General features: G+C 38.7%; 1 protein-coding gene across 3 annotated transcripts in view; it reads left to right on the forward strand.

Annotated features, from left to right (window-relative positions):
* CPNE4 (copine 4) overlaps positions 1-26,252 on the forward strand; it is a 293,591-nt gene that overhangs the window by 237,844 nt on the left and 29,495 nt on the right. For all 3 annotated transcript variants that reach the window (XM_083825879.1, XM_083825877.1, XM_083825878.1), the window contains exons 8-11: positions 73-171; positions 10,278-10,364; positions 10,935-10,994; positions 14,799-14,932. In XM_083825879.1, coding sequence (XP_083682005.1) covers positions 73-171; positions 10,278-10,364; positions 10,935-10,994; positions 14,799-14,932 — 380 coding nt within the window. The remainder of the gene's footprint in view (positions 1-72; positions 172-10,277; positions 10,365-10,934; positions 10,995-14,798; positions 14,933-26,252) is intronic.

The raw sequence follows: 26,252 nt of genomic DNA on the forward strand, positions 1-26,252 counted from the left end.
CTTGTCAATAAAACCTGTTTTCTGTCTAAAGAAAAATGTGCTCTTATGTTCTTTTCCCTTTTCTCTCCTCAGTGCATAGTTTGGGACTGGGATTCCAATGGAAAGCATGACTTCATTGGAGAATTTAGCTCGACTTTCAAGGAAATGCGAGGAGCTATGGAAGGGAGACAGGTAAGTGGAGACAACCCAAGCAGTGTCAGTATGTAAGCTTTGTAGAGCTCTGTTCCTCAGGCAATTCTGTAATGCTGCAGATGACATTGCCTCATTATTTCTTGGAAGTTCAATTGTTCTGTTTATCTCCTGTATGTTCCTGGACATGATAACCTGAAAATGCAAAAAGCAGCCTTTCCTGTACTTCCATGCCTGAAATAATTAGGCAGTTTTTCTAGTTCACATTCCACAGGCATTTCTTTCTGCTAATATTTATTAGGCATTGAGCCTAAGAACATAGTTTCTGTAAAGTGCTGTGCTGTTATGGCAAAGCAGAGGCACAGTCTGGGTACTCAAAGCATTCCCCAGCTGGCCTACAGCCTTTTTTGGGTGAGGGTCATTCTCCATCTTTCTCCATTTCTCATGTGCTGCATTTATTGATATCAGCTCTAAATTGAACCCATCATAATGAAACTAATCAGTTTCTGAAATGTCTTGTGAATTACAGTCCTAAAGAAAAATGAAGTTATTAGGTTATTAATAATTTCACTTCTTTATGTCAGCTTGATCTTTTCAAATTGGAGTTGATGGTAATTATTGAATGTGATAAATGATTTGGCATATCTAATTTGAGAAATTGTCATTTCCTATTATTACTTAATCCTGAAGGTGTTTTGATAAATCCTCTGAGGGGAAGTTTAAAATGTTGGCTTTCTGATCTGCTGATAATTTGTAGTCACTGCTTCATGGTGATCTCAATACCTCTCATACTCTCGTAAGTGCATAATAAACTTTATTCAAGCTTTACATTAGGGTTCTGTTTACAATGGGTTAATAGCAAGCTAACAGAGACAAAAGGTGTTTATTAAGTGGTGCAGTCATGCTATTCTGTAGATCGAGAAGTTTCTACTGTTCTTCCGTGTATCTTCTATTGATGTTCTAGAGTTTTGCATATTTTGCTTATATGTAAAATACCACTGATATATATATACATCACTCATGTATTAACCCATTACAGATACATCCTGGACAGAACCTGAGTGTAAATGAAACCCTGCTTTGCTTTCTCAGAGTCAAATTAAGTTAGAAGATTAAGACCCATTTACAAGAGACTGGGCTGAATTTTTGCAGCTTTTACATCACTTACATGAAGTGTTACCTGCCAAAACTTAAACCAAACTGAATCTGAGTGGAAGTAAAACCTATTTAAAAAGGCAAACTAATTCCAGATTGAACATTAACAAGGGCAGTGTTATGATAGCACCCCGATTTTGAATGTAAGTGGCTATGGCTGGGAAAGATGCCATGTGAAAGTGGTAAAGGGTGAAACTTTTCAGTATAAACATTTCCTAAATGGCATCAGGGTCCTTCCCAAACAGCTTGTTGAACAAGACAAGAGCCTTGCTGTCCAGAGTACCAAATGGCTGTGAAGGATAAACTACACATTTTTTATTCTGTTGGAGAAACAGTATTCTCTTTTCATCCCCAGCTAGTGAAAAGGATGATTACCCTGTCAGGGGCATAGGACGTTAGCATGGTCATTTGTCAAACCTTGTTCTTGTCTATATAAACTCACATTGTATTAAAAGAGTGCTGTCCAGGAATATTTTAATGTTGCACAGTGCCTTGAGTGCTTAAGCCTTTATGTTGCTTCCCTTTGCCATCCCGCAAGCTGCCTTTTCCCCTGTAACATCACAGACTGCTTTTCACTGTAAATGTGCAGCTTTTCTCCTCCATGCTTCTAAGCTGTTGTGGCATTATTTCTCCCTTGTTGCTCTCATTTTATTGCTCTTGTGCAGTTACTCTATGGGCTTGTACCTGCAAAACCTGATACTGTTGTTGTAGGTGGTTCTCATGGGACACAATTGCCACTAGTATGAGACTCACTTCTCCCCCCACCTCTTATATAACCCCTGGTTTGTAGTGTAGTCTGGAAAAAAAAAAAAAAAAAGGTTTTTATTGGATGACATAGTAGGTAATAATAGTCATTTAAATGGTTAATAAGTATCACCCCAAAATACACATGTACATGCCAGACAGCTTTTGCACCTGATGAATGCAGGCCCCAGTTGCCGCTAATAGCATAACGGGCAATCTGAGCAGGTCGTGATGGAAACAATTTAGTTATTGAGGTAAAAGTATTGTGGGAGATCACATGCTGCAAGGAGAGGTTGCTTGTGTGTGGGACCACATCACTTGTCTTCCTGGCTGGCCATCAAAGAACAATTTCCCTTTCCCTTTTTCTCTTCCCCTTTCTCTCTGTTCCTCCTTCCTTCTTCTTCTTCTCTCCTTTTCCTCTATCCTTCAGATGTAAATGTTGCTGCTAAAGGCAATTTGTGCCGTTGGCTGTGGGCCCCATAAGTATGTCTTGGGTGCATAGTTTGTCTCAACATCTGCTGTGCAACATGGTGTGATATGGTTAGCATTTGTCTTTTTTTTTCTTTAGTTTTATTCTCACCTAAGAAAAAAACATGTTCAATGGAGTGTTTACTTTGAATAAAGGGGGTTGAGGAAATGGCAGAGGAGGTGGAAAGTGGTTTGCATTCAAGTGGGTCCCCATGTGCCCAAAGACGAGCCGGCGCGGAAGAAGACTGGCCTGGCTGAACAGAGAGTTGTGGCTCGAGCTTAGGAGAAAAAAGAGGGTTTATAATCTTTGGAGAAGAGGGCGGGCCACTCAGGAGGACTATAACGATGTTGCGAGGCTGTGCAGGGACAAAATTAGAAAGGCCAAAGCTCATCTGGAGCTCAATCTGGCTACTGCCGTTAAAAATAACAAAAAATGTTTTTACAAATACATCAACACAAAAAGGAAGACTAAGGAGAATCTCCATCCTTTACTGGATGCGGGGGGAAACTTAGTTACAAAAGATGAGGAAAAGGCTGAGGTGCTTAATGCCGCCTTTGCCTCAGTCTTTAGTGGCAAAACCAGCTGTTCTCTGGATACCCAGTACCCTGAGCTGGTGGAAGGGGATGGGGAGCAGGATGTGGCCCTCACTATCCACAAGGAAATGGGTGGCGACCTGCTACAGCACTTGGATTTATGCAAGTCAGTGGGGCTGGATGGGATCCACCTGAGGGTACTGAGAGAACTGGCAGAGGAGCTGGCCAAGCCGCTTTCCATCATTTATCAGCAGTCCTGGCTATCAGGGGAGGTCCCAGTCAACTGGTGGCTAGCAAATGTGACACCCATCTACAAGAAGGGCCGGAGGGTAGACCCAGGGAACTATAGGCCTGTTAGTTTGACCTCAGTGCCAGGGAAGCTCATGGAGCAGATTATCTTGAGTGTCATCACATGGCACTTACAGGGCAACCAGGCAATCAGGCCCAGTCAGCATGGGTTTATGAAAGGCAGGTCCTGCTTGACAAACCTGATCTCCTTCTATGACAAAGTGACATGCTTAGTGGATGAGGGAAAGGCTGTGGATGTGGTCTACCTTGACTTCAGTAAGGCTTTTGACACCGTTTCCCACAACATTCTCCTCAAGAAAATGGCTGCTCGTGGCTTGGACTGGCGTACACTTCGTTGGGTTAAAAACTGGCTGGATAGCCGGGCCCAAAGAGTTGTGGTGAATGGAGTCAAATCCAGTTGGAGGCTGGTTACTAGTGGTGTCCCCCAGGGCTCAGTGCTGGGGCCGGTCCTCTTTAATATCTTTATCGATGACCTGGATGAGGGGATTGAGTGCACTCTCAGTAAGTTTGCAGATGACACCAAGTTAGGTGTGTGTGTCGATCTGCTCGAGGGAAGGAAGGCTCTGCAGGAGGATCTGGATAGGCTGGAGCGATGGGCTGAGGTCAACTGTATGAAGTTCAACAAGGCCAAGTGCCGGGTCCTGCACCTGGGGCACAACAACCCCAAGCAGCGCTACAGGCTGGGAGATGAGTGGTTGGAAAGCTGCCTGGCAGAGAAGGACCTGGGAGTACTGGTTGATAGGCAGCTGAATATGAGCCAGCAGTGTGCTCAGGTGGCCAAGAAGGCCAACAGCATCCTGGCTTGTATAAGAAGCGGTGTGGCCAGCAGGTCTAGGGGAGTGATTGTGCCCCTGTACTCTGCTCTGGTGAGGCCACACCTCGAGTACTGTGTTCAGTTTTGGGCCCCTCACTACAAGAAAGACATGGAGGTGCTCGAGCGAGTCCAGAGAAGGGCAACGAAGCTGGTGAGGGATCTGGAGAACAAGTCTTACGAGGATCGGCTGAGGGAGCTGGGCTTGTTCAGCCTGGAGAAGAGGAAGCTCAGGGGCCACCTTATTGCTCTCTATAGGTACCTTAAAGGAGGCTGTAGAGAGGTATGGGTTGGTCTATTCTCCCACGTGCCTGGTGACAGGACAAGGGGGAATGGGCTGAAGTTGTGCCAGGGGAGGTTTAGGTTGAATATTAGGAAGAACTTCTTTACTGAAAGGGTTGTTGGGCATTGGAATGGGCTGCCCAGGGAAGTGGTTGAGTCACCATCCCTGGAGGTCTTTAAGAGATGTTTAGATGTTGAACTTAGTGATATGGTTTTGTGGAGGACTTGTCAGTGTTAGGTCAGAGGTTGGACTAGGTGATCTTGGAGGTCTCTTCCAACCTAGACGATTCTGTGATTCTGTGATTCTGTGGGTGTGTTGCTAGATATTTCTAATAAGGAAGGCCACATCAGAGAAATGTAATTAAACGAGGGTGAGGAGATGGGTAGGTTAGATGTAGCCCTTCATTCCTAGAAGAGATTTTTTCGTAGCTTCAAATCAGAAAATGTTATGTTTTCCATGTAGTACTTTTTCCAGTCAGAGGAATAAAACTGCCAACAGCATCCTTCAGTCTGTGGCGTTAACCATTCTTTCATAAAGCGTCTCAAGAGTGAGTGTCTTGAAGATGAGGACCAAAATCTGAAATCTGATCTCAACTGCTGTGGAAGCCAGTGTGAAGAGCAGAGCTCAGGTCTGACATCCCTGTTTGAGTTGCTGAGGAGACACAATGAAACTTTTTATTATGGTTGTATTTTAGTTTGTGCAGTAAGCTTTATGGCTAGCTACAGTACATTGCTGTAGTTCTGTCAAAAGATAATCAAAACATCCTAGGGATAGTCAGCCAGGGTTTTTCAGTCTCCCAGAAAAAAGGAGAGAATGAGAGGGAACATTTACCATTGGCAGGGATGAGGGATCTCTCCTTAAGTACCAGCTACAAATCTGTGCAGAGTTAAAGGAGGCTATACCAGTGGCATGGCTCTCCCTCTGCCCATCAGCAGCATCTGTATTAGTTGGTGTCAGTTCCACAAATTGTCATAAATAACTTTAATTGGTAAGGATGAGAGTAATATAGTAGTATGTGTTGGTGAGCAGGAAAACCTGTGTGTCTTCTGTGTGCTGCTAGTACTTCACATCATTTCACCAGTTTACCTCATCTCCATTTGGTGGATTTGAAAAGGATCTTGAAGTCGCCTTTTAATTGTTCATAGTTCATCCTCCAGAAAGCACTAATAGTATTCTATCCCATTCTTCAACCTGCTCCTCAAGTGAGATACGTCTTATTATTACAAGTCACGTAGCCAAACTATCAAATGCTACAGAACCTCTTGGGATGGATATGTGCTACAGGAGGTGATGGTGCTTCTTAGACCATTTCAATTCCATACCCTAGACTGAGTATTGATTATTCCAAATGTTGAGTGTCAGCCTCTGATCAGATGATCTTACGGTTGGCTTGCTGACTTGCCTCTTCTGTGAGATTTCTTGGAAATTTGTGCTTGAAACCAGGCATCATTTAGATAAATGTGAATCTAACACTGGCAGCTTGGTAGTGGTTGAAGCAGTAGTGTGTGAAGGAAGAAGAGAAGATTTCTTCTTTGAATGATTGATCACCTGTTTTGATCAGGAGTGGTGTGAGTAATTCATGAATGCCTTTCCTAAATGTGGCAGGTCCTGGGTGAGATTCACAAGTCTTGAGTTGTGATGCCTTCAGAATCAGAGTTGCTTCTCAGTGATTGAAATTACTGAATTCTGGAAAAGCTGGTTGGCCTTTGGTTTGTGATCCAGGTGAAATTAATTCATGCTTTTTAAGAAAACTTCCTGATAATGAAAAATCTTTTCAGTGAAGCAGTATAATAGCTTGGTGTGTGTTTCTGTTCCTTAATAATTACCTTGTTGTCACAGACTGTTGTTTCCTGACAGGTAGCCTATTTTCCTACTGACAGCCAATAAAAAAGGGGCAAACACATCCTGTTGTTTAAATGTACGTCTGAAATAGACATTTCTAAGCCTTCTGTTTAGCATCTCTCACCAAAATTCATCATTTACTCCTTCATCGTAATCTTAACACACACACACACACAAAATTAAGAACAAGTCCATCACTTTTTGTGACAGTATTTTTTAGTGAAATACTAGTAAATACTTAGTTTATTGTATTCTATGATTATTTCCAAATATGTTATATGTTTTAATACATGTGTAGTGTCAGTTTTATAATATTAATCTTTCAAACATTTTAAAATAAAACTAGAAAAGCTTGATAAAAATTTAAAGACTATTAAAACCATTCATAGGAGATATCCTCTATTAATGAGAAGAAAGTCTCTTTTTTTTTTATTTTTTTTTTGGACATGGAGGCAATAAAACCTGAGGGATTCAGAGGAAAATGTCGTAGAAACAGAAATCACCTGGATTCTCCTGCAGTACAAGAATTATATAAGGGAGAAATCTGTTCCTGTGTTCCTATATTACAAAAAAAAAATGAACACGTGTATATGTGCACACACAGAGAAAGGAGAGGGGAGGAAGAAACCCTACTGTGCTTACTATCTCTAGTGCTATTCCCGCAGGTTCCGTGTGTTATTGGAGGAGCTGGAAGTGCTGCTGAGGTCCACAAGATTGGGTGCAATCCTTCAGGAATCTCAGCTGGTTTCCCCCATTTGTCCAGATACCTGACTATGAGCCTCACATCAGGGCTTTTGCTTCTTTAAGTAACTAAGCACAGATGGGACATAAGCATGTTTTGGGGTTTCATTACCATCATATGCAACAGTACTTATATTCAATAAACAGGAGATACTTAAAACCAGGTAGTTTTCTGTTTCAGATTCATTGTGGTGTTTGACAGGGAAAGACCTTGTATTGCCCAGAACTGCCAGGCATCTGGAGGAAACATTAAGTGACTTTCAGGATGATGAATCCAAATTTCACGATGTTTACCATTAGCATCAGATTGCAGACTCTTGCATTAGTTTCCACTTAACTGAAAAGTTAATTTAAGAGACAAAAATGAATCAATAAAAACAATGCCAGATACCAAATCAATACCGGGAATGTAAGAGCAGACTGAAATTTGGGCTTGTCCTCACAGTACAAACAAAATATTTCAAAGTTGTTTTGCATTATTACGTACCTGGTTAGAGCTGTATTCTGACTTCTGTTGTCTTTGGAAGAGCTGGAGATGTGACGAGGTCTGTATAGGGAATTTCCTTCAAATGACACTTGTCACATCTTCAGCTTGAGCTGTGGGAACTGGCAAGGTCAGAACCACATCTTGGTGTGTTACTAAAGATTGAGAGTTTCATGTAAAAGTCTTATTTTTTTAAGCCTACCCATAAACTGGGGAAGGACTTCCTTTCCCTTTCCCTTTCCCTTTCCCTTTCCCTTTCCCTTTCCCTTTCCCTTTCCCTTTCCCTTTCCCTTTCCCTTTCCCTTTCCCTTTCCCTTTCCCTTTCCCTTTCCCTTTCCCTTTCCCTTTCCCTTTCCCTTTCCCTTTCCCTTTCCCTTTCCCTTTCCCTTTCCCTTTCCCTTTCCCTTTCCCTTTCCCTTTCCCTTTCCCTTTCCCTTTCCCTTTCCCCTCTCTACTACCACATCGACAGATATAATAGGTGCAAATTAATTCTTGTTTTCTAATTTTCTATTTTCTAGGAATTTGCTAGCCTGTTCTTTCAATTGGTTTCTTATCCACATCACCCAATGACATGTTAGTGATTTGCATTCCAAATGTAGGCGAACATTCCTATGTATGTTTTACAGTTATCACAGAGAAGCTGAGAGGAGCAGATTTTTCTCCCCTGAAGTAGTTTTACGCTGCTTTGGTCCTCATATAGTATAAACTTCTTCCAGAAACCAATGACATGAACATAATAAACCTTATGTTCAGGCTTAAACAATCTTTTTTTTCCAAAGGAAAAGCCAGGCATTATTGTCTAAACATAGACATTGAAAAGTGTTCATGTTGGAGGAAGATAAAATTAAGGAACTGCACCTCAGACATTCAAGGGAAAGCATGAGATCTCTCCAGTGTAGTTCATTGGCAAAGGGAGGAACAAAAATCCTGACCCCTATTTTTTCTCTCTATTCAGTATATTACAACTTCTTTATGATGTACAGACAGCACAGATTCTCTGTAGGAATGCTTCCAATAAGTTTGGAGATAACTGTGCTAAACCATCTTGCCAGACAGCAACATATCAAGACGTGGGCAGTGATTTTGCCTCACTGTCAGATTGCTTTTCCAAATAAAGAGCTTATTGTGCTCTTGTGTTGTGTCACAACAAGCTCTCTGTAGTTGGAAAGAAGGGCTTTTATTTCTTAAGCCTGACTACCTCTCTTGAGTAGAGAAAAAATGTTTATGGAGAATCTCCCCTGAACAAGTGGGCCTGTGTCTGCCTGTCTTCTCAGTTGGAAAATTCATTTCACGAGACAAATAATTGAGCTGTAGGCTAACTGGGAAAGCAAGCAGATGTGCTTCCTGCAGTTGGACCATTTTTTTAATCTTTTCCCGTTCTTGGCTCTGTCACCTGTCTCCAGAAATGCAGTGATGAAAATACTCCTCCTCCTCTGTGCAAAAGAAGGTCTCATATTGCTCCAGAGCCATATGTTTTGCCTTTCCTTTGTTGACACTTGACAAAACTCCAAGCTTCAAATACTTTAGTGACATCCAAATAATTGGTGTTAGGAAGTGGCTTGAAGCTCAAAATGTTCATAAGTTCATATGATAAAAGTGATTTTACATGCTAAAATGATTTTCCCAGACAAATCCAATATGAAGGTCTACACTATAGACACAGTATTGTAACACTTAGATATGTTTCATTATGAAATGTCATAATGTGGATTTTTAGATAGTAGACTGTCCTGGTTCCTTTTGGAGATATATTCTTTGTTTTACTCAGCATCTGGTTAGATGTCACCTGTTTTCTCCCAGCACTTAAAAACACCTCCCTGAAAGAAAATAATATGTTCTTAACCTTATTTAATAACACATACACATACAAATCTGGTTTTCAAAATACCGATGGATACTTGCACATGCAAACATGTATTTTACTCCTGCAACAACAAATGAATAATATTGTAGTAATTAGTGGTCAAGGTCTGATAGTTTGGCTTTATCAGTCTGGCTGAAACCAGAGAAGGCAGAACATTTAAAGTGAAAATCACTAAGACGCTCAGAGATGTTATGATGGAAATAAGGCAACATATTTCAGTAACAAAGTAGGACTATTTTGCTGTAGAAATGAGTATTTGTAAAGGAAACTAAACAGAGCATTTTCAAAGAAGTTTTAAAAATATATTCTTAGGGATAATTTACAACTTTTAATTTGTTAAATATATCATTAACTAGCTGCATCTTCTTTCCACATTTTAGTGGTTTTCTTAACTTTTTGTTTTATTATCGGACTGAAAGGAGAAACTCTTGCTCTCTTTCAAGAGAGAGTGATATGATCTCTGATTAGAATTTGTCTAATTATAAATTTAATAGAAAACACCAGTGATACTGTGTATGCAGTTTTGCAGCTAAAATAATGCATCAGGTTGCTCCCTCAGGTATTTTCATTTGTATTAAGTTCCCTTTTATTTTGTCTTCTTAAATAATCTCAAAAGATCCTCAGTTTTGCTCATGTAATACCTGAACCTACAGGACTGGAAGGTGACAATGCAAAAATCTGGGTATCTCTCTGAGCACTGTGTCCACACGCACACAATTGAAGACAGATGTTTGCCTCGGGACCTTTTCTGTTAAGTTAATTCTCTGCATAGTTAATGTTTTTAATTCTTTCTTCTGTGTGCACCATTACTGATAAGATTCAGTCAACTGTGGAAATCAGACACTGCCGTCTTTGCTAATCATTCAATGTGTACATAAATTTTCCTTCATGTAGTCACCTCTTTTTTTCACAGGTACAATGGGAATGCATTAACCCTAAATACAAAGCAAAGAAGAAGAATTACAAGAACTCAGGCATTGTCATCCTTAACCAGTGCAAGGTATTTGTGTTTTGCTTTTTGTCTGTTAGACAACAAAGTGGAACTGTCTGGAGAAAGCAATAGAAACTGATCCACTAAAAAAAGTAAAGACAAGGACTTGGATCCCAAAAGTAAGCTAACTGTCCCCAGTATTCCTCTCTAATTTCTCTTGTCCTGTCTCTACTGTTGTGCAATGGAGTAGGCAGTCCTAAATTCATGACTCCAGGCTTTCCAAATGGCCTTGTGTGTGTTTCCCTTCCAGTCCTTCCAAAATTCATATCTCTGAACATACAAAATTGCTCTTGTTCCTCCTAAGCCAATGGCAAAATTCTCATTGACTTCCTAGTGGGAAGGAATAGAGTCCAGTTCTATTTCTGATGTCAATTTACGTTTCTATAGTTTTAGAATCATTTTGGTATTTTTGCTCTTTAAACTTTTGTTCCTTTCTCAGACTGTATGAAACGCTTTCTTCCTGTACCTTATTTTCAGTTGGTCCTGCCCCTTCTTCTAGTTTACTTTTTTTCAGGCAGTTCCACACACTGATATTTTAGCAGTACACAGTTAATTTACGCCTTGATTTCTTGTCTGCAGATCCACAAGATGCATTCTTTCTTAGATTATATCATGGGAGGCTGCCAAATACAGTTTACAGTAAGTGTCTTACTTCTCTAACATGTTTTAAAGAAAGAGAATCCCCTTAGTTACCGATTCATCACTTTCACAAAGAAAAGAATCTTATACATCATTCCTTAGTAAGTTATTAAGGTCTTATTGCAAAATGTATTGTGCCCAGAAAATAAACCTATGCTAATGCAGTAGGAGTTTTGTGCACATACCAATTTATTATGTTTTAGAGCAATGACAATCATGTTGCAAAACGTAAAGACAGCTCCAAACAGGGGGCAAGAAACTGTAAGAAACGGCTGTGTTTAAATAGATCTATAGGTGTTTTCTTCGAGTGCATAGTGTATTGGCTTGTATTCAGTTTGCATGTTTAAAAGTGTTTGTATCCACTTAGCTTTGGGTTATCTGAGGAAATAGGGCAGGATAGCTGAAATGAAACAAACCATTGATAATACACAACTTAAGTAAAGTCGTCTGCAAGGACAGGCAGTGGGCACATAAAGGAGATGAAAGATCCATTCTGTGAGCCACAGAGACGCCTAAATTACTGCTGATCTCAGTGGTAAGTCCACCAGCTACAGTATTGTACAAATTCATCACTATCAGTTTTCTACCTACGTGGAACCAGGGAAAGTGGATGTCTCTGTGCCTATAGCTCTGTTCATTCATAACCTAGTGGTTCTACTTAATCATAAGCTGACTGTCTGCATGTTTTCCTTCTTCCTGTCTCAGTTGCACCAGTACCCATGATGATAGCATGCACTGCTTGTCTGCCTTATTGCTGTCTCTAGAAATGTATCAGAGATTCTCTTGTGGGCACTGAAGCAAAATACTGCAGCCCACAGAAAAGATATTCTGTGCTTTCTGTATATATCGTATGATCTCCATTTATATATATGCTATATATCCTGTATATCTCCTTTTCACATAGGCCTAATTTGGTTACTTCAGGCCACTACAACAGATCAGGCCTATTCCTTTCACCTTTCCAGATTTCCATTTCTTTTGATAGGAATGGGACATTGGATCTGGAATTGTTTGAAACTGTCCTGATTCATTTATTGTTGTTGTAGCCTTAAAGTTAATGACATTTCCATTGAGTTCATGCCATGTACAGGCAGCACGATGCAGCTGTGATCTGAAAGGGCACTTGTTGTGGGAGGCAAACTGGGAAGCTAAGCTTAGATTTGGTAACAGAAAGCTGTAGTATGATGTGCCTGCTCATTTAATGCACTGATGAGGGCTTTAGTAACATCATGCTGTGTGTTCTTTGGATAATTTGTACATCCATTGTAGGAACATAGTTTGTAGTTAGAAAGAATGTCTCTGAAAAACCCAAGTAAACTTTTCCTTCACTTTAAATTTGGTTATTAAGAAGCCTTCATCTTCAGAGATCAATAGTGCTGATTCCAGGCCATTACTTTTATGCAGCACTTATTGCAGCACACCGTATCTCTTATCAGACAGTGTTCCCTGCTGTACAAGAAATGTTCAGAAGCTGGCAGTGCAAATGGGTCTGTAGTCAGAAGACATATTCATCATGTTAGGAAATACAGCAGAAGGGATGTGTAGTATGCATAAAAGGAACTGTAATAGGAAGATATATTGGACAGATTCTCTCTTAGACAGGTCATGGTGTTGGACAGGCTGATTCTTTGCTGAGAGATCTAGCAGGAGATCCTAGCTCTGCAGGATATTTTCAGTGCATTGAAAATCACCCTTTTACAAGGCCGAGAAAAAAAAAAGTGCTAAGAGTTATTGCTATGTTTTCATTTAGATGTGGGAAGATGACTGGTATATTTGAACCAGTAAGTTTAAAGATACACTGACAAAAATCAAATATCTGCACTGTAAAAAGGATTCCTGCTTTGCTGATCACAAGAATAGCTTATTTGTGATATTAGCCTAGCTCCTGTGTTATGCTAACTTTGTATTACAAATTCTTCTCCTACTTATTTGCACAAGACCTCGGTACTGTCAGGTAATGCTAAAACAGAAGGGATCTGTGTTGTTATTTTGGAACCGTGACAAGTAACAATGGTCATCTTTCGTAAAAGTCTCTCCTTAGAGAACCAAACAGAAGTTTGGATCAAAATCAAGTATAGTGCATCAGAATATGAACATTCATAACATGAGCATTTAAATAAACACCCCAAAACTATTCTAATCCATTCAATTACCCATGTATTTACCTTAGGTTTCACAAACCACTAGAGTTTCTTGCTCATTTCTGACAGCTGTGGCACAGATAATTACGTATATGCATGCTGGTTAAAACATCAGGGGTTTCCTTTTGATTTATTCAAGTTAAATCAAGTTGTCATTTTGGGAAAAAGATCTATGTGGAAAACTACCAGGCTTACAGCTCCAGTGCTTGAGCAATGAGCAGGGAAGTGGAGGTGAAAGATTACTTTGTTTGCAAGCCAGATCAAGCTTACATCTCCTGACTGACACACTGTGGAGCACGGGAGGCTTGTAGTTGATCAAGATGACAAAGGGATTTGCAAGCTAACTAGAGTCCAGTGAGAAATATTTTTCTTCAGCCAAGAGTTAGCCGTGGAAAATCAGAAAAGGTAGGGAAAAGCCATATTGAGTTGATGCAGCATGATATTTCTCTTTTAGCTTCTAGCAACAGCAACAGAGAACTTTCAGGACTATGTCTTTTTTAAGGGAGAATAAAAACGTCATGTTTAATTTTCATTTTATAGCTGTGTAAAATAGTCTTCCCTGTGCCAAGCAGACTGCAGCTGGGGAAGGTGCACATTCACAGAGGCAAGCTGGGACTTTCAAAGTTCTTTTTGCAGCCCTCAGCAAGCCCCTTACGTGTCAACTGCACAGTAGAACTACAAACTGAATTCAGTACATCTGTAGCTATTGAAGATCCAGATATAGTGGGGTTTTTGGAGGAAGAGGTCACTGAACAAAATTGTAAGGAAGTTTGTAAATGGCTTTGTTCCCTCTAAGAGACCATATGGTTTTCTTGATGCTCCTCTTTGGAATTCCTTGAAAGCAACATCACAAATTCAGGAAAGAGCTTTCCAATCCATGCCAGTCATATCACAGAAAAATGCATGCAAGATTATCTCTTCAGTGAGAAGGATAAACAGAATTTTAAAAGGGAGAAATTAATTTTAAAAGGATTCTTTAATATATTTGTTTTGGCACCGAATGCTTCCCACAACCTCCCGTAAGCCTTTTCAACACAAAAATCTGTGCAGGATTCAAGCTGTATTTTTACCCTGCAGCTCACCTTTAAGCTTGCTATCATCTATGAAATTGGGAGGGTTAATTATTTAATGCTTAGAAGATGCTTTGAAGATAAAAAAATCCACCGGAGTATTTACTGTAGACACGGAGAATATTATTACAGACACAAGAAGGTGCAAAATAGCTAAGAACTGTGCCTGAATGGAGTTTTGATTTATAGTTTGAGTAGAATTTTTAACTCTCTAGGGATGTTTTAGCTGCACAGCATTTATGTCCTGAACATTACCTGAGCTGGAATAATTTAATTAAGTTTGAGAACCTAGAGATAATTTGATTCATTTTTATTAGAGCATAATTCCCCACATAGAATAATTATCCAGCTTTTTTTTTTCTAGTTACACCATTTTAGTTTTATTAACTCTTATTTTATTAGCTGCTGTATACTTTTAGAAATAGTTATTGATACTATCCTCATTCAAATTTGATTAAGTACACTGTGAAATGACCTTTGCTTTAAGGTTGCAGTCTCTGCAGAAAACTGGTTTTGGTAAAGATAAATGTTTGGTGTGGCTATACTCCTGCCCAGAACAGCACCACAACACATTGACTTTTCTTCTATTCCAGGTAGCTATAGATTTCACCGCATCCAATGGTGATCCTAGGAACAGCTGCTCACTGCACTATATCCACCCCTATCAACCCAATGAGTACTTGAAAGCTTTGGTAGCTGTTGGGGAGATTTGCCAAGACTATGACAGGTAAATAACCACATTTGATAACAGAGTTGTCTTTAGAAAGTGTTTTCACAGTGTGAAGTCAATGACTGCCTGCTGCCAGCTGCAGTAGCTCCATGTTTAGTCACGTAAGAGAAGTGACTGCATGACAGAAAGTTTAGTGTACCATACCACGCTGTTGAGAGTGACAGTGGGTTTAGATTAGTTTCATGGCAATGAAAGGTCCGTTTTTTGGCTGTTTGGCTGATATATATGCTAAGTTTTGAGTTTCTATCCACATGCCAAAATTACATGTTTGAGTGGATTTTTCATTTGTATTAAGCTTGAAGCCTGTTTTGCAGATGCTGACAGCATCCTTTCTCATACACTTGGGAATATGGTCTGTGCCATCCTACAGGAAAGTGTTCCCAAGATTTCATATTTGAAACTGAATTTGTAGTTGCTTAAACTGCTTAGTGGCCATGTCTGTTCTTAGATTCAAATGTGTGGTCTTTTTCAGTATTCTGTTAGCCTCTCGAATATTGCAATATCTTCCAAAATGAATATCAAAAGATACTGATAATATGTGCACACAACACGACAGTAAATAAATAAACAAATGCACGTAATTGGGCCAAATATGCTTTGATTACATTATGTACTTCTGTTGCTTTTAAATAGGCTGTCCGTCTCTATCAGATTAATTGCCCATTATTAATCTAATTACCAAGTACATTTCCTTTAAATGTTCTTTCTTTGCTGGTGATGCATAGTATCTTACACAATTATTCTTTCTCGTCTTTGCACATGTAATAGACATCCACCCACCACTTTGCCATGTGTAAATGCCAGATCTCAAAAAAAAAAAAAAAAAAAGGTATTTCCAGTCAAATTTGATTATACTTTCTGTGTAAATTGTGGAGGGACTTAATACTGTGGTTTATATGTTACATGTCGCATATGCTAATTAGCCTGCTCAGAGGCACTGCCATTTGCATGGTAATGAAATGCCTTCTTTAAGAAGAATGAGGAAAATACTGCCCTGATACAATTTCTGTAATAATTTGATGGTCAAATGTAGTCAATGAGTCTGAGAAAATTGATATTTTATTTTAAGTGAGCTGATAATTCCACAGTGATTATCCATTAATTTAATAAATGCTAATAATAATTCAGTGGATTAATATACTAAAAAATAATGAAAGGAATAAGAAATAAGAGCTGGTTCATGCACACGGATTGCTTTTTATTTATTTATTTCACCACTTAAGGTGCATTTGTTAAGAAAATGAAATAGTTAAGTGACCCAGACCCTCCCGTATGGAGATATTAATCCAAAATCAGGATTATTCTCTCAATATAACATACTCTAATCAATATGAAAAATACTAGCCGTTTTAAAATGAAATCATCACCTTCATTCACTTCTATTTTGCTACAAAAAATTCCTGTTGCTGCCAGTCAGCACAACTAAGGTCCTACAAGCTATGGATGAGGAGTGAACAAAAGCCAGATTTTCTTGTCCTGGGGAAGTGTCACTTTTCTGGCATGTGTTTGACGGATACATGCTCTCAAGTTGTGACACAATAAATACATGCCCATGGACAAGTTGATTCAACATGGTCAGTGCTTTCTGAGGAAAAATGCCAAATGAGGACCTCTTCTTTGTACTTGCATGTGTTGGATCCAATAGGCTGGAAATTAAATCTTATAATAATTTCTCGAAAGAAAACAAAATTAAGAGAAGCAAACCTTCTCACAGGGTAATTTACAGGTTCTATGTAGGGGTTTGTTTTGTGTGTAATACTCTCAGACTCTTCTCAGTGGTGCCCAGCAAAAGGACAAGAGGCAATGGGCATAAACTGCAAGACAGGAAGTTCTGTCTGAACACGTGGAAAAAATTCTTTGCCGTGAGGGTGTCTGAGCACTGAAACAGCTTGCTCAGAGAACTTGTGGAGTCTCCTTCCCTGGAGATATTCAAAAGCCATCTGGACATGATCCTGAGTAATGTGCTCTAGGGGACTCTGCTTGAGCAGGGAGGTTACACTAGATGATCTCCAGAGGTCTCTTCCCACCTCAACCATTCTGTGATTCTGTGAAATCTTCAATATTTACATTTTAAAAAAAAATGAGTTTCAAATTCAGTTGAAAATCTGAAATGTGGCATAGATCCGTTACTGCTCCAATGAGTTCAGTTGTGCTTCAAATGCTGGAGGATTTACGTTCCCAGGTAAAGATCAGCCAGAAGTGAAAAGCAGGGGCTCACTGAACCTAAAGGCTGTTTACAGCCAGAATGCTAATCATTTGCACAAGGGCATGTCTTCAGTAAAATTAAAAGCAAGCCTACAAAGGTAGCAGTGCTCTTACCTGAAATTTTATAGTTTGTACCCAGCAATCGTTTCAGTCCAAATCACGGAAAATACATTCAAGCCAAGTCTTCTCATAATGTAGGTTTCTGTACATATCAGCCTAACATAATGTAACCCTAAGTAGTTAATCCTCCAAATTAAGTGCTGCCTCGCATCCCTTGATACAGTGGAATAATCCCTGCTCATCCAAAAGCCCATTTATCTTCATGGTTCAGGGATTCCTGAAACAGTTAAATGAATAGCCCTGTTCTGCGTAGTTAAGCATGAAAGAATAACATTCATTCTTTCATCAGCAATATTCAGAGAATGAGAAATAGACTTTGATTATTTACCTGATTGTGGAAACGCTGCAGTCCTGAAGGAACAGGCCAATCTGATAATGGTAGAGGAAATGTAAGAGCTGTTCACTGGCACAAAAGACTTAATACTTTTTATGTGATGGAATTGTTTCAGACTATAACAACATTTGTCATAAGAGAGAAGATAAAGTTTGTACGTGATATAATCAGTGGCTAAGCAACAACAGCAATGGATCATAAAAGAAGAAACATTCATTAGTTTCAAGGAGTTAGGCTCTAAAATGTAGTTTGAAATACTGGAAAGGGGAAAAGGCATTAAAAACTTGTTACTGAAACTATTGTGTAAAATAAGCAGACAGCTCCAAGGAGAATAATTTATTTTAAGATAAATTACTCATGAATGTTAAAAGAGGACATAATAAAGCAATAAGTGAGAAATATACATATCCATTTAAACATTTTCACAAGCTTTCCTTTATATAAAGAATTATATCACTGTTACAATTTTGTCTTGAAATTAAGCAAGTCTACTCAGCCTTTTTTGTAGCATAGAGAAACAGATGAAAATGATAAAAAATCATTGGGCACTGAAATATTTGATATCAAAACGAACTGTTTCTGCCTCGTTCCATATTTATTCTTTACCTCGGTAATTTTAGTACTGTGTTCTCTGGATCAGAAGTCAAATTAAGTGCTTTCTCTCTACGAACAGTATCAGCCTTTCCAGGATTCTAAAAAATCAGTTTATTTGATCACTGCCAAATGTGCGTGAGTTCCCTCTACATGTTTTGGGCAATGAATTGCCAAATGTATATAATACAGGTGAGGTTATAGCTGTCTCCTCATGCACTACAGCTGGCTTAGGACTTCTCTTCTTACCTTCACCAACTCTGCATGGTGGTTTTGGCCAACCCTTCATTTTGGAGACCAGTGGAGACCCCTTCAAGAGAATGCAACTTTTAGAGGATAAATGGTAGGTGTATTTGAAAGATTCTGCAGGTTGAATACTCAGACATGAAGAACGACAGAATCATTCAACAGTTAAAATATCAGACTTGTGAACCAGGATCTTATGTCATGTAAACCATGTATCTCTGTAAGATATGTGATAATAATTTTAGATGTCTCCTGTTCTCCATGGCAACCGCTCCCGAAATACTCTCCCTTTGCATCATGAAACTGCCCATGTTCAGCATAGAACAACAATTCTTTGTAAGCCAGAGAAGCCTATGTCTAAATTAGCCTATGTCTAAATTTAGCCTATGGCTAAACTGGGGAATCAGGGAATGCTTCCTTCCCCCTCTGTCCCAGTGGAAGGGCTGGCCATGTCCTGACTGCAAGTCGGGACCTGGACTGCGTCTTCTCATATCACCTTCACACATCCTGGCTTCCATCAAAAGAAACTGAGGCACGTGGACAGGGATGGAGCTCCTGTGCTCTGTAAGAGGATGTATAGTCTGAGTAACAGTTAGGAGACGATGCTTGTGAGCCTAAAAGCAAAACACAGCTGCTTTGTGTAGGCAAGAAACAGCACCCGAATAGTACCGGGATGTGCCCTCAGCACATATATTGGCATGTACCTAAGTCTGTTCCCGGTTTCACAATCTGGAAACTTCTGTGAAAACTTCTGTCTCTAGATAAAACAAGTACTTTTCCCCAGATAGGTGTAGTTTTGCTGTGACCTCTCATGTAAGCACATAGAGCTCTATACCAAGGTACTTATATGTATGCACCCAGAGTTTTTTTCCCATATCAGTATAAATATATAGGTATGTGTATAATATATATTAGATGGATATATATGTAATATGTATGGTTAACACTTAACCATGCAGTAAAAAAATCATTTCTCTTTTGTGCTATTTTATAGCTTCCCTCTCTGCAGATCAAAGCCATAAGTCACAGTAACAGTAGTGCACACTGTTTATTAAAATGTCTGGCCCTTTGATCTTGAAGATTTGTTTTACCAGTGCTGGAATACAACCAACTAGCCATTAGTGTAGCTCATCTTTCTTTCTTTCCGACCTGAAAGTGGGTTGGAAAGGGGCTGAAAATAGCTTCTTTCTTACAATAAATGCTGTTACATACACAGAGTGCTAAAAGCTGAAATACTTCCTCAATGATGTTACATTATTACAGGTTTTAATGATGGGATTGTGAGTGAAGCTCATGGCAGGACCTGCAAAATCTGATCCTCAGTTTGAAATCTGATTTCTGCAGTTAGTAGCTTACGTTTCCCCTCTGCTTATTAAGAATCTTGTTATGTAACATTAAATATTTATGTTTGCATTAAAATCTCTGTCCTGATTTGGCAAGACACTAGAGCTTATTATCTAATCTCATTGAATTTAGCCTGACTCAAGAAAACATTGAAGTATTATGCAAAATATAGATGGCACGAAGATGGAGTTAAGAGTTTTACTGAATTCGAACTTTCCTGCTAATTGTTTCTCCTACACCCAAATGTTAAACTGTTCAGTATCTCCCATATACATGGATTATCTTTATGATTAATTTTTACACACATATTTGTACATAAATTCAGAAGTCTTTACTGGATTAATAAAAAGCACTCACAAAAGTGAGAGTTAGCTATTATATGGTCAAATCAATGCTTCTACTTTGAAAAAGACAAAAGATCTTTTCAAATACTTAAAGTATTTTATACTCAAATACTTAAAGTATCTTTTCAAATGCTTAAAGCATTTGTTACATTGGATATTTGTGGAACTTCCCATTCTTGATGGTCAATCCCTGTTCTGATCTACGCATTCAGCTTATGTTTCTATGTGTTCTACCACATAGTTTTGTAAAATGATACCATAAAATTGGTCCTCATTTAATTTGTATTCAAAATATATTTCAAAAGTTAGTTCTTAATTATTTAAAATACGTATGTCTGTTAACTCTTAAAAATACTGCATTTTATTGCTTTTTTTGTTGTTCTTTTTTTCTTTTTTCCAAAAGCCCTTGAAACACATGGAAAGTAAATTGTATCTATTTCCTGACACTAATGTCCTTTTTCATTTAGACAAATGAAGACTTTAAATTCTCAAGTTGCTCCCTAAAACTGACATTTATTCTAAGATTGTATGTTAACAAACTGCTTGTATAAAACACACTTGTCTAGCAATATCCCCAAAGGCCATTAATAGGCAGAGAGTACATTACTCCTACAAAATATAGAAATAATTTATGTGTAGAATATCTCTAAAATATTTAGAATGGCACATTCCACAAAAGATAGGAAAGTCCTGAAGTCAGTCTGAGTTTCAACAATCAATGAATTCTTCTGCAATCAATGAATTGCAGCAGTAACTAACAGAATGCAAAATTTGCTAGTTATTTTTTTTTCTTCAGTATTTTAGGCCTGAGGGAGTGCATTCACTTTGATTGAAAATCATGTACAAAAGCTTCCTTCCTTCATGCAGTAAAGTGCACTTGAAAATTAAGAAGGGAAATTTTGAAAGGAGAAAGAGTTCCCAGTCCAGCATATCCCTTTCAGTGAAGATCTAAGAGTGGAAAAAAATAAGGGCAGTCAAACTAAGTCAGGTAGAAAGTCCATCTATGCCAGAAACACATTTCCTGAGGTAGCCAGCACCGGGCAGTTATAGAGGGGGAAGAGGCCAAGGTATATATGATGCTCTACCTGCTGCAGAAGATTTGTATAAATCAGTACAACTGGTCCCAAATACAAAGGTCAGTAGGTAACTAAATGCTGTGTTCTGGATTGAGGCATTAGGTGGAAAAAAAGTTTCCAGAGTTTAAACCTTGCAGTGTGTTTTTTTTTACTTCTGGAGCCTTGTCCCTGAGAATTACTTACCAGGTCATTCATCCCGAAGCTGTGTCTGGGTTTGTCGATGAAGAGTCTGAGAGAGTTACTTGTCTGGCAGGCTCTGAATTAAATACCTTGACGTAATTCGGGCAGAGACAAGGAGAAAAGTAGGAACTTCCTTTGGTTGAGATGGTAATATAATAGTAGTTCATTAAAACCGGGACAAAAGATTGATGCCTAGAATAACTGGCACTACATGCAACATTGAATTTTAATGAAATCACTATGTAGAGCCATAGATGTTAAAATTTAATCTACCCATGAAGATCAATAAATAAAAAATATGGTTAATTATTTAGCATATCTCTTTATCACTTTAATTACAGAAACAACCTTTCTGGAGGCTCTTAAGCAAAAAAGATGATTAGCATATCTAAACAAATTTAAAAACCATGGGGGAAAAGGCATGAATCTTTTTATTTAGTGCTTTAATAGGACCGAATTTACATAGACAGAAAACAAAAGAAAACCAAAAGAACAATAACCTATAAAGAAGAACTTGTAGCTTATGTTGATCATTAAGCATTATCTCGGGTGTGGGTAAACATGCTGAAGTATTTGGATAACACAGAACTAGAACTGCACAGGAAAAAACGGCATGCTAATACTTTTAATCACCAAGCTGGATTTAAAACCCTCGGATTTAACAGTTGAAGACCTAGGTTGGTACGATTATATAGTACCTGCATACACAAATTTTGTATTTGCCTCTGCAGTGCTTGCTGACTTATATCTGCTGACTGCTGCCAAAGAGGAGTTTCCACAGTCACCAGTTTTTATCCCAAGAATTAGTACAGGAGATTTAGTCTACTACAACTGTGTTGGGAAGGAGATTTCGTAACAGTTCATATTCATATACTTATATGTATACATACGTATGTATCTGCAGCTGCCCTGTATCTGGTCAGATACTGTCAGTTTTTACAGCTCTGTCTTTTCCCTTACCAAGTTTTCATCTTTGTGTCTTCTTTACACTGCCTGTTCTGCCAGGCAGTCACTGCCTGTGTCAGTGTATCAGCCATGAGCAGTCCCTTCCAAGTTTCTTATCAAAACAACTTCTTTTTCTCTTTGCTATTCCTCCACTGCTGCATTCTGTCAGCTGGTGGATACATCAAAATCAGAACTTCTGCAGGGCTTTTCTAGGCAGTCTTTACTATTTTTTTCTCCTCTGAGGTAGAGCTTTGTTCCACACAGTAGTTGACACTTTGCCAGTACTACGCAGACTGATACCTTTGTGATTTCTCTGTCAGCATCTCTTTCTGAAGAGAATGACTTGAAATACAAAACCCTACAAACAATCTGAAATACCAGTTCACCTAGTGGTGTAGAGACTAGTTATTCATATAAATAAGTATTAATAAGTATAAATATGTAAGCATAAATAAAGGAGACAGCAATTTGTTGTGCCATTTTTCCTGATGTCAAATGTTCCAACAGTTTGGTATCTGGTACATTTGCAATCAACACAACCATTTCCACAATTTCAGAAGCATGAATTTCCTCCCTGCATTGTTAAGGATGTAATTATTCTAGTCATCCACTCTATAATAGAATGTAGCAAAGCTGTTGATTATTCCCATTTGAAAACCCATCAGCCCATAAATGAATACCATCTTCTAAATCTCTTGCATGTTTACTTCTTTTTGGAGAAACTGAACACCTTTTGCCTGAGTAGACCATAGCAAGATATTTGTGGATCCTATTGTTCTCAGTTAAAAATGGGCAACCCTTAATTCTCACCATCCCTTTCAAATTAATGTGAAATCAGCCTTGATCAGAGATTCCAAATCAACAGATAACAGAGAGCATTTGCCTGTTTCCTCCTGCATATTCAATGATGCCTAGCTGAGTGTTTAGCTATCAGTATATTTCACTTAAACTTTTACTGTAGCTTGTTTTGATAATGTTCTTCATTTTGACTGGATGTTATTTTGATTTTAGTAAAATTACATCAACTACTCATTTGGTCACAGTAAATCACAATATAATCTCTATAACAACTGTATCACACTCATCCTAGAAAGCTCATTTGTATCCTGAGAGCATTTGATGAGAAATTTCTCTCCCAGCACCTCCCTGCATACTTATGCCAACACAGACCTGTATTCCCTTCTTCCCAGCACATCCCTTATACATAGATATTTTTGTGATAGAATTTGTTTGCAGAGAAAAGTCTCTGACCAACCATTTTCACTGTAATTTGTAAAAAATGACAAAATTACTTAGCAAAGCTTTTGTTCTAGAGGTTGCTTAATGCAGTACCCCCTCAAACTAGAAAGCTACACTTGTGTTTCAAGAAGGAAGAGCCCCAGAACTGTTTGAGGTTCCCCATGATCTGCATGTTACGTGATGGGTTCTGCCTGCTGCCTAGTGTAGTCTTCAAGTCATGTCAAGTTTTTACCTTCCAAAATTACAGTCTGTATAAGAATAACCTTGTCAGTCATGGTACAGTTTTCCATATATGGTGCCACGTAGCCAATTTACTATAGTTAAGGTTTTGGAAGCTACAAGGACATACTGACAACCTCTTACAATTCATAGGATTGCCTGCAAACTGCCTAGATTTCATAGGTTAAATGTAACTCAGTGTAGCCTTTTGCAGCATCCCCTTCCCTACTTTATTCCCACTTATGACATCCCACTTTTTCAAGATAACTTTTACTGAATTGGGTCTTATAAATCAGGTCATTGCAATTTATTTGTCATCTAACAGGGAAGCATGACATTTTGGTTCCTGAGTATGCCATTTTATTAAGTTATCCTTCTAGTAAGTAATATATCTTATTGTCATTTTGTTTTGCTTAACCTACTCCTCTCTCAAGCTCTGATGATTTTTTTTTCTGTAAGTATTTACTTTTCCCCAGTCTAGGAATTTCTGAGTTTGCTTTCTATTTTTACCCTGCAGAGCTTCTTTCGCTGTTCTTCAAATGTTAACAAGGGGAAGCTTAAATCTATTGTACCTGGACTTGGCTTTGTTAGTTATTTCGTGTTGATGCCTTTCAGCGGTTAGCTTCAGGGAATTTGTATCCCTTGCTTCATTAATTATTTCCCTTGCAGGTGAGACAGGCACTTCTCTCATATTCTTGAAACCCAATTACATGACAGTATCTATTTCTCTGTATTCAGCAGATTCCAGCTCCCCTAAGGTGACTAAGAGCTGTAATTAAAGATAGTGAATGAATTTAAATGTAAGGATTTTGCAACATGAATGTGTAGCATCTCTGTCTATGACAGACCAAACAGTGTAGCTGTTGCGGTGACTTGCTATTGATTTGCATGCTCCTAGCTCTATTTTGTTACCAGGATGTAAGATGATCGGTTCATTCCTGCTACTCCTTTAAAAAGCACCATGCATTATGAACTGGATGCTAAGCCTTGTTACGTACGGTGCAGGTTTGATTAAACGCACAGTAACCCAGCCAGAATCAGAGATGTGGTTGTATCAAACCAGGCACAACCCCACAGCGGATATGTTGTGGCAGCGTACCAGTCCCCCAGAGCAGAATACTCTTTATGGGGAGGAAACACTGCTGCTGCCAAACTCTTGTTTGGTTGTTCTGACTCAGGCGGGGGGCAGACAGAGCTGGACCACAGCCTGGCTCTATCCCTACCCACCCGGGGGGAGTGCAAGTGGGTGTGCAGGACTGCAGGGGGTGAAGCAGATGGGCTCAAGTGCCTTCCACTCAAACAGGGTTTTTTGGCCCTATCTGATAATACATATCATGTCCTTTATTTACCTAGCTCTGCTTGCAAAGCAGGAACTGAAGAAGTTTAAATATTTCAAATGATTTCTGTATTTTCTTTGGAACTGCTGCTAATCCCTGTAAGCTGTCATGATTCAGAATGTACTGGCATCAAGCCCTTCTAAGTACTAAATAATACACTCAGGAACATGATTCATTCATATGCTTTAGAAAAGAAACACTTAATTCAACTCATTTTCTTCCAGTTCACTCCTTGAACATGAAAGATTGCAATTTTAATTGAGTTTAGATATGGCTTTATTTTGTTTGTGTCATTTTTTTTCTCATTTTTCTTTTCCTTTTCCTTCTCCCCCTTTCCTGTTCCCTCCCTTTCCCTTATCCCATCCTCTCCTCTCCCCATCCTCTCCTCTCCCTCCCCACCCCATTCACACTTCTTTCAATTAAATGTGTAACAGGCACTCCTCTTTTATTATGGCAATTTCAAATTTCTTTTTAACAGAGGAAAAATATCTAATTTTATCACTGGAAAAGTGTGTAGAGCAGAGCAGATTCATGGTTTATTCTTTTAAGACTGGAATTGAAAATGAAAGGCAAAGTAATTGATTTTGCTGCATCTAGTGTTGCACTTTAAAAATATCTTCCTGGTAATTCTGATCTAACCCCAAACTGAAATTACAAGTGACAGCTTAATACCCAGGGATTCTAAACAGGTATATTCCTTGCAAGAATTTCAAGGAGCTGAAAATTTAAGGTTCTTGGTTGCTTGAAACCAAAAACGGGTTTTTAGCATTGCTTTTATATTCCTGGTGTTTCTTTTTTTCTTCCTCTTTAACTGTATCTTTAGTACAACTACTGCAACTATATTGCTCCAGTTTAAAGTGAGCAGGTTTTCATGCTGAGGCTGTTTAAGAAGCCACCTGTGTGGCTAGCTAGAAGTTCATTTTTCAGAATGAATAAGTGGCATATAGAAAGATTTAGGCCATTTTTTCCCCCTACATTTACTCCCTGCAATAAGAAATTAGACTCCCAATTTAGATTTTAAAAAGGAACTAATCTTCAGGTAACATAGTCCTGGCAGCTCTTGTTTTCCTTTCTGAGTACGGGTGTTGTCACACTGATGAGTAGCCAGCTCTATCTCCAGCATCATCTAAACCAGCA

The sequence above is a fragment of the Anser anser genome (genome assembly GCF_964211835.1).
Source record: "Anser anser genome assembly, chromosome: 2".
NCBI lineage: Eukaryota > Metazoa > Chordata > Aves > Anseriformes > Anatidae > Anser > Anser anser.